The sequence below is a fragment of the Zophobas morio genome, unplaced genomic scaffold (genome assembly GCF_036711695.1).
Source record: "Zophobas morio isolate AGI-343-1 ecotype UQ-CSIRO unplaced genomic scaffold, CSIRO_AGI_Zmor_V1 ptg000005l, whole genome shotgun sequence".
Taxonomy (NCBI): Eukaryota; Metazoa; Arthropoda; class Insecta; order Coleoptera; family Tenebrionidae; genus Zophobas; species Zophobas morio.
This window is the reverse complement of record NW_026972110.1, coordinates 6,056,104-6,068,200: the sequence shown is the minus strand read 5'-3', so window position 1 is coordinate 6,068,200 and position 12,097 is coordinate 6,056,104. Positions and strand designations below refer to the sequence as shown.

The 12,097-nt window shown below is 30.7% G+C and overlaps 1 protein-coding gene across 1 annotated transcript; it reads left to right on the top strand.

Annotated features, from left to right (window-relative positions):
• The first annotated feature begins 440 nt into the window (after positions 1 to 440).
• LOC135122494 (organic cation transporter protein-like) lies at positions 441 to 8,467 on the top strand. The gene is made up of 4 exons (XM_064046706.1): positions 441 to 671; positions 6,348 to 6,570; positions 6,637 to 6,941; positions 7,006 to 8,467. Exons 2-4 carry the CDS (start codon positions 6,350 to 6,352, stop codon positions 7,974 to 7,976), a joined length of 1,497 nt encoding a protein of 498 aa, XP_063902776.1. The 5' UTR covers positions 441 to 671; positions 6,348 to 6,349; the 3' UTR covers positions 7,977 to 8,467.
• The last annotated feature ends 3,630 nt before the right edge of the window (positions 8,468 to 12,097 follow it).

Here is a 12,097-nt window from a genome sequence, read left to right as displayed (position 1 = left end):
CATATATCACATGTTATACGTATAAACACTTTTGTCTAACTGACTGCTAATTTAGTGCAAGGTTGAACTAAACTGTCTTATATATGAAAACACAAGACAGTGGCGATAAAAAAAACAAACAATATGAATGTTTATAAATGAAACTTTTAACATAATTATTTTAGTCATAACGCACAAGTGGACAAAACAGATTAAAAAAACAAGAAGGTACGTTACTACATTTTACCGGCTGTGAAATGTGTGCTGACTCCTTGTGCAAAATAGTCCAGCTTATTTTAACCAAGTTTTTATAAACATGTACCAACTACTTACGTAAATTCAAATGGCCGTTTTTTTTTTTTTTTTGTTCAGGAGTGTATTTACAGTACATAATACGTCATCTTCGTACATATAGGACCATAATCATATCTGGTTTGCAATTGTTTTAATATTGTGACCTCGTGGTACAGTTGCCAGTTTGTCTAGTGCTATACTGTGTACTACATGCTACGTGAACCGTTCAGATTTATCGGAGCTGTATTGAATGAAAGTTGTCTGCCTCGTCTTACGATCGTACGGTTCATGTGTGCAGTGTTTTAGTTGCTAATTAATACTGTTATATACATAGTGATAATAAATACATATTTACTTATAAATTAACAAAAACATCAATGAAATTTAGTTCGAATTGGGTAAGTTCATTTTTAAGTAATTATTGTAACTGTTCACATTAAATTTTCACATACTTAAGATAACACCAAATTTTGTCTGCTACAGAAAAAATATTGAACGGTTCCATTCTGTCTTATTCCGTTTATATTTAAAATTTTTGTTTGAATTGCGATTAGCATTTTTGGTAACGTTTCATCACATGACTTTTTTATTCAGAACACTAAAGTTGGAGAGTAGTACCTTAAATCTAATACATTTCATGCGGAAGAAAGTTAAGGTTGTTTGCCTGCAAAAAATCCATTGACATTGTCGTGTTGTGGATTACCTCTAAATTTAGAAACTATATTCCAGTGGAAATCATATCTATAAAACAATTTAACGAAGTTTCTGAAACAGCGCAGAATTAAGAGGAATGTCGAAAACTATTCAGGCAGCGTCATGTGAAATTACATTAATCTTAAATCATTCACGTAAACTTCAATCATTTTTATTAACAACATTTTCAGTATTTATTTGAATAACTCAAATATTTTATTTCAAAATTTTTTCCCACAAACAAAAGAAGTAATCATGTTTTACTAAGCACCATTTTTGATAACGTCGTTGTTTATACAGGTAACCATATGATCTCAAATTTTTTAAAATATTATTTTGTCACCAAACAACAAATATGCGCAGCCTACCAGTGCAACATAAAGTTTCCATATATATTTATCTTTTGTCGTTATTAACACCCATAAAAATTTTACAACATTTGGTGCGTAACTTTGTCATTACTGTGTATAAATTAATACACATATTTATTATGTGAAATTAACCGGTATACGTATTATAACGGAGCCCTTAATATCAGTTCATCACATAATATAGTTACCTACTAACGTAGGTTTTCAGTATAATGTGACTAACTAAATTTCCCTACATTTCGATCAACATCAAATTCAATACTAATACTTTTAAACACTTATTAAGAATATTTTGAAATATCTGGATATATTTATTGCTAAAAGTTTATTGCATAACATTATTTTAGTAAGTTTTTAACTCATGCCAAACTTCTTTAAAATAAATTAGAACTAAATTTCAAGTAGCTATATAACTTCTAATCTCATAATCTCAAACACAATTAAAGATAAATGATAAAGAAATAATTATGCATATGGTATGACATTCGAAAAATTAGAAAATAATTGGCATTGAAAATTGTGTGTATTGTTTCTTTTAAATGGTTACGGTTGGTAATGTGAAAGCAATGTAAAATTGAGACGTAATTTAGTAAGCATTTCTACCATTTGCACTAATTACTATACATGTTTAATTGGGGACACGTTATATATTTAAATCAGTTAAATATATTTTAAGAATGTTGTTTATTATTGTAGCCAGACAAGTTCATTAATTTTTATCAACGGATATATGCAAAACGAAACTAACGATTTTACAAGAACTTATCATGTATCAGTTTTTGATTGTAACGATTTTTGCGGTGTTGCACTTAAAATTATTTCTTATTTATTAACTTTTACATTGTTGGAGCTAGTTTTGAAAGTGGTAACTGTGTTATTTCACGAAATTTTTAAATACCTGTTCGTGGGTTGTCGATGAATTCTTTCAATTTTCTATAAAGTTTTAGTTGACAAACAGTTCATCAAAGTTTTTGGAAAAAAATAAAAGTATTTGTATTGAAAACGAAAAGAATCTGCAAAAATTTCTACTAATTACTTGATCCTATCATAAGCTTGCTAATAGCTTATGTTTTTACAACAATTTTCATTCCTCTAAACTTACATAAATTAACTTATGTCAAACAATTATTACTTTAGTCATGGCAAAAAGAAACACACCGGATGAATTTACACAAAACTTTTATTAAATAACCACTGTCATCTTTTTTTTGGTTTTTTGCAGACTCAGTAGTTTCAGTTAAATCTGAAGTGCAACTGTGCTTTTTGTGATGTTTGCAAATATAGGACATTACAAATATAGTTAATGTACACGAGCATAAAATATACGACTATTAGTTTTAGCAATAACTTAATTGTAGCAATTAATTTTAATTAACTTTATTGTTATTATTATTGTTTCAATGTGAAAACCACATATTAGGAACTTTAAACAAATATATATATATTGAAAAACAAATTACTGTTACAATTTTTTTTAATAACTAGTTCACATATTAACGGCAAATTTTTTTAAATCAATTGTAGCATTTGAATCACTCAGGAGACATACGTTTGGCGTTATCAACATATGAATAACATAAATATTGACTGTTAATATGCGGTTATTAAACTATAAAAGCATTAATTTTTCCTAATACATTAAAACAAATGACAACTAATATCAAAAAGTAGTTATTCCCCTGAAAAAGTATTTTAATTTATTTTTGCATAAATCTAAGAAATGTATAGTAACATGAATACTCACTCAATTATTAGCTTCTTTAAAAGAATTTGTGTTTTTTCAGTCTTTAATGCGTCATTTCTTTTAGGAAACTACCAGGTGCAGTTTCAATATAATGTCCTTATTTTGCTATATACTCAAAAGCAACTGATCCACTTTTAGAAAACTATTTTAACACAGAAATTTAGAAAAAAAAGTGTTTTGAAGTATCACAAACTTGATTGTCATAGTTCCGGTTTTATCAAGATGCAGACAGCTTTGTTTTTGAAATAAGGTTATCACTTTAGTTCCCGTGCGTAACCAAAAGAAGTATTACAGCAGGATCCATCCGGCCAATGGATGGCTACTGTCTGTGTGAATTTTTATTTGATAGACAATCTCCAAAACTAACGAACCGATCAGATTTTAGATGTATGTTAAGAGTACTGTTTTGTTTATATAGTGAAACGCTGACTAAAATTTCTCTAATCAATCCCCACAAAGAATGTAATGACGTTATCAACATTTTACATAAAAAATATAATCATTTACTTGTTATAAAATAACATAGGTACTGCTATACTTGTAGTTTACGTATCCGCCTGAGTTTTCAGCGTAAGCCTCCAAATTTTCGCAAAAAATCCAAGTTGAATGCTAACCTTTGATACTAATGTAAACTTGTCAATGCTACGTGGCGTATTGGTTAGAATGTCCTGCTATGTCGTGACTGGTATCGTCTATATTTTTTTAATTATCCTAAAAAATTAAAATTTCGGAAAATCAAATTTTTCAAAGAAGCAGGATTTGTTGCACTGTAAATACTCCAGGTCTAAATAAACTTCAACCAATTTTTTTTGTGCTACTTTTTAAAAGCTTGTATTAAATGTATAATATAAGTTTACTCTGCAATATTTTTGAGTAAATAGTGCATAAAAATGTATAATAACAGTAATAATAATAATATAGATGTTCAGCCATTGCAACTAAATGTATGTATGTCAAAAAATAAGGACATAACAAATGACTAAAACAGAATAATTACTTGAATGGCTGTACTGCACAAACATATGTACTTTTCAACTTTGCAAAAACATCTTTTTGTAAATAACTTCCTTTTAGGTTGTTTACTACTAAATAGATCTACTTGGGATGTCAACATATTATTATATAATTTTTCAAATGATACAGTATAATGGTGATATAGTCCAAGCAAGTGATTTTTTTTTAAATAGCACCACCATATAATTAATGCATTTTTGATTAGAGCCTTTTTTCTGAATTCACTGATACAGCACAATCATACTTTCTTTCTGGCTGAAATGGCAAAATAAATTAAATAAATTAACCAATAACAACCAAAACCAAAATTGAACTTCTATGCTCTACAAAAGATGCTCAAAATGCTCTCCGTGTACTTCCTGGCAGTAAAAAGACGCCAAATAAAATTTTGTAGGCCGAAAGGGCACTATTGAGTGGCCTGCTAGCTCACCGAATTTGACACTGCTTGACTTTTTTTTATGGGACTATTTGAAGAATCGCGTTTATATCAATAGACCGATTCACATTGAAAACTTACAAGAACGCACACATAACATAAGATCAAGTTACAAATCAGAGACAGTTATTGCTGTATCATGTTCAAACACTGTGTTATTAGTAGAAATAACATTGTTTGATAAGTCAATTACAAGAAACAGTAAAATCGACTGTTCCGGTTTTATCGTGTAAAGTCTCTGTATAGCTAAACAATATACATATAATTTATCTAATAAATACAAATGGCAAATTAATTGTATCAAAAGCACATCTTGTTAAATAAAAAAAAAAATCCAGTGCGCAGTGTGGTAATTACCTTTGTCAAATTTACTAACTAGAATTAAATATGTTGCAACAGTTGAAAAATGATGCTTTTTTACCTATGATGATGAAACCCATGTTGATTAGTTGATCACAAATAATACATATGTTTATCCATGGATCCACAAATAACTATTATACATAATTTTCTCAAATATTTTTGATATGATATTTAGAAGACAAATTAGTTTTCACATGTGTAACAATCAGATCTTTGGAAATCGTAAAAATAAACGCAGTTTGTAACTATTGGAAAGTTTCAAGAGACTTATTGTTGACACTGTAAATAAATCTCCAATCTATTCGCCAATTTTTTAGAAGTCCACTAGAGATCTCATCAATATCTAACGAACTACTTTTTACGAGTTTTTATAACATTAAGCACCTCTTGACAGGACACCACGACAATTACTCAATAAAAATTGAATTCGAGACCAGAGAACACTTGAAACATAAATTTGCAGAGAGGTTTAGACGGTTATAAACTTTCTTATTCGCAATCATCACAAAGTAGAAGGCAAAATGATTAGTAATTTTTTTAATATCATCAATTATTTTCCGGTTTATATCTATATATATGTATAATATTGTACATATTATTGTTAGTTTTTTTACATTGTTAATAATTGTGTTAATAATATTTTAAATTTCCTTTTTATTGTGGCAATTTATTTTACAGCGGATTTAAAAAGTGCGAAACTGTAAGACCAAAATATATATGTATATTTTTTTTAATATTTGATATAGACATGTTGATTTAATGGTCCATATACAGCATTGAAATACTCGAACAGTCTCCACTTACATGATAAGATTATTATTATTGAGTAAATGAAAAATAGGGGATGCATACACTTTAACACTAAAAGAAGTTGCAATAAAAAATTTGAAAATTCATTTTCGCTTTAAAAGTAAATAATAATAAATCAAAAAAATGTTGCACTCTGGAAATCGGAAAAATAAATGTTATTATTATTCCATTTTTCTATGTGGCAGTCATAACATTTAGGAAGATCAGTTTTCAGTATTTGTTTTATAATTCTTCTGAGATATAGCTCAATAATCCATTGTCTAAATTTGTCTATTTCGATTTTTTGTTATTTTTAATGCAGTATAGATATCTCGAGATATCTATGAGGCGTCTAGTAAATGGACATCAATGCATCATTAAAACACTAACACCATAAAAAGTAAACTGTGGAAGTAATAACTTAATTAATTTATAAACAAAATACTTATCTTTGTAAATGCACACAAAAAACATATCATAGATTCTTATTGTAATTCATGGAAAATAATTCGAATTTGCCATTTGACCTTTTTCTTTATTTTTTATATTTAGTGACCCTTGAACTGCAACAATACAGCAGAAGATATCTAATCTAACACATGCACATCAAAAAATAAACACTGTTGTTGCAACAAGTAATATTATTAAATCATACCATTTTCAGCAATGAGTGAAAAAAGCGAAGAAAACTCGGACATCATTCAAAAGTCAATAGGAGTATTTGGACGATGGCACATAACAGTCTGTTTTATCATATTTTTGGTCAAGTTTCCCGTCGCCTGGCACCAGCTAAGTATAGTTTTCTTAGCCCCGCCAGCGGATTTTTCTTGTATAGAAAACGGAACAGATCAGTGTTCGGCGGATTGTACGAAGCATATTTTTGACAGGTAAAACCAATTTTTCTAATGACGGTATTGTAGTACTTAAAAAATATTAGACTTGTAAATTTGCAGATCGATTTTTACTGAAACCATAATCACTCAGTGGGATCTAGTATGCAGCCGAACGTATTTAGCAAGTTTTGCCCAGACCGTCACCATGCTTGGCATTCTTTTTGGAAGCATGCTTTTTGGATATTTTTCAGACAGATACGGTCGAAGAGATCCATTGATAGCTGCAGTGATATTACAAGTACTCTCTGGAACCGGCGCCGCTCTATCTCCTTGGTTCTTTATGTTTCTCGTCATGAGATTTTTAGCCGCTTTGGCGACAGGAGGAACCATGGTTATTAGTTTTGTACTGATAATGGAAATAGTAGGTATGTATAGCTAAATAATATGTATCTTCTATATGTTTGAAATTTTACAAAATCTTTTACATAGGTCTTGAATGGCGTACAACTATTGGAATTATTTATCAAATTCCCTTCAATATTGGTCATTTATTGTTGCCACTTTTTTCATATTTCCTTCGAGATTGGAGGTATTTTCAATTGGCGATATCTCTACCATCTGTTGTTTTGATATCGTACTATTGGATTTTGCCGGAATCTCCAAGATGGCTACTCACAGTTGGCAAAAAAGAAAAAGCCATCAAGTTACTGGAAAAGGCCGCTCACCGCAACAAACTTCCTACTGAAAGTATCAAAGAAGATGTCTATAACTACATGCAAAAAAACGAAATCAGTGAAGAAAAACAAGGTGGTAATATCATGGATTTAGTACGGACACCTACAATGAGAATGTATACCATGTGCATTGGTTTCAATTGGTTTGTATGTGGCCTTTGTTTTTTCGGAAGTGCTCAATACATTGGACAATTGGGCGGAAATATTTTTGTAAACGTTGCCTTATCTGCCGTCATACAAATTCCCAGTACTTGTTTTTCGGTATGGGCAGTAAAGGCGTGGGGACGAAGGCTAACTTTAATTATTAGCAACACAACAGCTGGTGTTTCCTGTATTCTTATAGCACTAGTACCAGAACACCTGGGCTGGCTAAGGACTACTCTGAGCTGCGTGGATATGTGTGGTTTAGCGGTAGCTTTTTCAGCAGTGTATATTTTTTCTGGAGAACTATTTCCAACAGTTGTTAGAAACGTAGGAGTAGGAACCTCATCGATGTGTGCTAGAATTGGTTCTATGGCTGCACCCTTCATTGCAGGCCTCGTTTTAGTGCAGTCTTGGTTACCTCCCGTCATTTTTGGTGTTGTTCCTCTTATTGGTGCTATTCTTTGCTTAAAGTTGCCGGAGACTCTTGACTGTAAACTTCCTGATACCGTTGAAGAAGCGGAAGAATTTGCGAAAAATCGGACAATAACAACGAATGACACGGAAATGAGATCTCAGACGTAATTAGTTGCAGTACTGTGTCAACATAAATAAAAAACAACACCTCAATAAGTATCTGTACCTTAATTACCTTGTCATTACAAACAAAAAAATTGTAAGGAGGTAGATAGGTCATGGAAGTATAAGACGGTTAAATAATACTAATAACTTTCAAACAAACATGTTTTGTATTCACTACTTGTAATGTACACACCTTCTTCTTAAATTTTAAATGGCTGTGACATCACAACTATGAGACAGGTAATGGTACTGGTAATCTTATACTTGTTCTAGTTTTAAATATAACGAATTTAGCACAGTTTCAAATGTTTTCAGGTATAACATCAAAATATGTCAAAAATGTGTTTAGTTTTCCAGCAAAACATAAATGGAGGGACCTAATTAACAATTGTTGCAATAAAGTTATCTAAAGGGATATTGTAAAAAATAATATATGTATACTACAAATTTTATTTATTATGTTTTATGCAGTTATGACTGAAATAAAAAAACGTTTTTACAGTACAAAAAGTAAAAAGTTTTTTAATCCTAAGTATTTATTAATCTAAATTTTTTTGGTAAATTTAAGATCAAATATACCCAAAATGTATACAAATACCATGCTATTTGTAGATGACGTTTATCAAATTTATTTTATGTATTAGTTGTTTACTTCATATTTGATGGACTACGTATAAAGTCCATTAACAATACAGTTTATGCAAGAAATAGATTTGTTGTCAGATTTATTGATAGTTACCGAATTCCGAAAGAAGGCGATGCATGAACTTTAAACCATTTGGCACACTGTATTCTGCCACCTGTAATGATGTTATAATTATTTCACTTTTACTAAATAATTTTTTCTTGAACTTTAATATAAATGAGTGAATTAGTAAGTGAATGAGTGAGTAAATAAATAAGTAACGTCGATCAATTGATAATATTTATAGCTTCTAGAAAAGAGATCCAGAGAACGTTCTCCTAGAGAATTTTTAGTGAAGCTTTTAAAAATTTTATAGCAAATTTTTCCTTATTGCTTTTAGAATTATGCGTCATCTTCAAAAAAGTTACATTATATTTACACCATAAAAATAAGACAACGGGAAATTATGTTATCCCATTCTGTACATGTTTTACGAGTAAGATATGTTGAAAAGGGTCACTTATTAGTGGTTAGGTTTTCCCGTCAACATATAGTCCATCCTGGATATCGAAATCTATACTGAGTATATACTTTGATGTCCCGATTTGAAAAATTAAATTTTGCGCCGAAAAAAATGAACATGACGAAACTACATTTGAAAAATAGAAAATAATTTTCACTAACTTCGGCAAATTCATGGGTAGACTGTTAGGAAGATTAACAGAAGGCCACCCTTAGGTTGGTAGTTTAGGAGGGTTGGAATGTAAAGCAGGTACTTACAAAATTTGAGAACATTTGAACCAAGGCCCAGCTACTTCTTATTTGGTGTTGCGAGTGTAAACACGTGTTAAAATTGTTTGTTGATGCGTAATTTAGATTGTAATTTCACCAAAAGGTAATTGTTAAAAAAATTAATCGCATTCGACACCACTGTCCCCCTCAACGAGCGTAATTAACGTAAAATCAATTAATTAGCGATTTTCTAATCTAAAATGTTGTGAAATTTTGGCAAGTTCGTCAATACGTGTCGTGTTATCTTTGTTTTATTTTTTGCAAATTCACAATAATTCATCTCAATATTTTTAACTGTTTATTGTTCTAATATAATTTAACTACAATAATGGAAATGTTCATCTTAAACACGTGCCAGGAAATTCACTTATTCAGACTCAACTTATTTTTTGTAGCGATATGTCTTAAATTCTTTATCTTTTACTTCAGTTGTTATATGATCCACACTTCATAACTTCTCACTCGACATTTGTAATAATTAATTCGTTCATAGCACTTAAACTATTCGTAAACGTTGATAGATTTTGAGAGAAAAGACCTTGAAATTTATTATCTGTTACGTTAATATCATTGTAGTCTCAAAGTCATTACTTTTTTGCGGCCCCAACTTGAGCATTTATTCTCAAAGTATTATTTTGATTTTGATCGTGTTTAATATCTACCTGATGGGTTTATTTCAAATGGGTTTGTTTGTATGTGATTTCGGGACCTCCATGCTGAAAACCTCCATTAAAAATTAAGTCTTGAACTGTGAGAAGAGGTTATACGAGCTACGTCACAACCTTCAAGATATTGGCAAGACCCGGACCATCAAGCCCTCGCCGACCGACCCTTGAATTAATGCATAATTTAAGTTCACGTAAATTATTTGTTATGAAATTCTTCATAGAGTCTAGCTTAATAAATAGTAAAATAAAAAAGATTTGAAATTCAATTGAAATCTATTCATGGGAAGACCCACGTTCGCTTGGTTAAATAGCTGGCTTTTTGCGAAGAAGGGGTAGGTACAGCGTATAATATGCGGCAGGTTTTTTCTGGACATGTAGATGTGAACATCTGGATTCTTTTATGAAGCAACATCTATTTCTGGTGGAGGCGCCGGGTCAGGTCGGGTCAGGTCAAATGTGTGTACGGTATAAAATGCTATAGAAACATGAAAATCACTATTGGAGTTTTTTTTGTTAGCAGCCATAGGTAGTAGTTTTATAATGTTGGCTACAGTTCAAGACCAAATTTTCAAATTTTCGCGGGTTTCAGTGTTTGGGTTATCACAATATCACAATTTATCCAACTTTGTGATGTTTGGAACTCTATGGTACAGTCCTCACTAGGATTTAATTAAAGTAGATTTGACTGTTCTAGTGTTATTCATTTACGGTACATAAATAACTATGTAAGAAGTGTTGCAGACGTTACTCTGCGAGGAGACAGTTGTCCACTTTACAAAAATTAATTCCTCATACCATCAGTATTCTTTAACTATAATTTGTAAATGCTTGCTGTGCTTTTCATTGAGGAACAAGTTTTACTAAAATGCAAATGTCATCAGAATTAATCTCGTATTTAACATTAAAAAAAACGTATTTTAAGAGAATTTAGTTTAACAGTGAAATAGTTCCACGCAATACGTATGTTAACACAATAGATACAGTTCAAAGCAATAGCTATACGTCTTTAATGTTTAGAAATGTAAAAAAAAACATTTTTAAGAAATGGGAAAATACAGATAAAGGAATGGAATGGATACAAGTGGACAAAACAATAGTAACAAACAACGAAGTTAATTCTTAATTAGTTACTGACATTGAGGTAAACCCAACCATATGTAACAGAAAACTGTAGATGTTTACAGACAAATTACTTTGCTCCATAAAATATGTATATAGAACACAAGTATTATGTACACAAATCCGACAAGTTTGAAAAATTAAATATTATCATAATTGTATTGTATCGTCACAAAAAACATTATGTGACGGTTTCCTCATACACTTTAATTTATGATATTCTGTTTTTTATTGATAATTAATTAACATAACTGCTTTTATCATTATCAACTATCTATTTTTAAGGTATCTCGACAGGATTAAATTTTGTAGTTAGCGAATTAGTAAAATAGCTTATTTTCTCCGCAAATGCTGCTATCAACTTACTTATGCAGGAACAAAATCATGCGCTTACGTTAGCCCTACTATTTATTTTATATATATTTCAAATGTGTATTTCACAAATCCTCTTTTAACTTGAGAACCTCAACCTGCATCTATACCGTCGAAGTCTAATCTTGTTTATATGTTTGTGAAATTTTTCTTCCAAATCTCTCACTCATTCCTTCAGTCAGTACGCAATTACCAGTTATGAAAATCATAATTTCAACGTTTCTGAAGCGTCGAAACAGAAAACAGCTAATGTGGAACATGCTAGTATAACATTTAACGTATTATGTAAATTATGTGGGGATCACACAAATTGTAGTTAACATTTTACCATCTACACGATATTCTTAATATGCACACAAAATTTTCAACAATTGGTTCCGTAGTTTCGGCGATTATCTGTCTAATAAAAATCGACACAAACAGAGAGAGGGACGGACTGACGGATAAACAAACGACAGACGGGGGTCATGAAACGTCGAGAAAATATGAAAGTGGCAGTCGCCCGATGGTCTCGATTATTATTTTTTTAGCTTACACTCAGGAAGTAA

Excerpts from the sequence above, each read along its gene's own strand:
- LOC135122494 (XM_064046706.1), top strand. The coding sequence starts at position 6,350 with ATGAGTGAAAAAAGCGAAGAAAACTCGGACATCATTCAAAAGTCAATA. Across the intron at positions 6,571-6,636 it reads ACGAAGCATATTTTTGACAG|ATCGATTTTTACTGAAACCA; the intron begins GTAAAACCAATT and ends GTAAATTTGCAG. Across the intron at positions 6,942-7,005 it reads ACTGATAATGGAAATAGTAG|GTCTTGAATGGCGTACAACT; the intron begins GTATGTATAGCT and ends TCTTTTACATAG.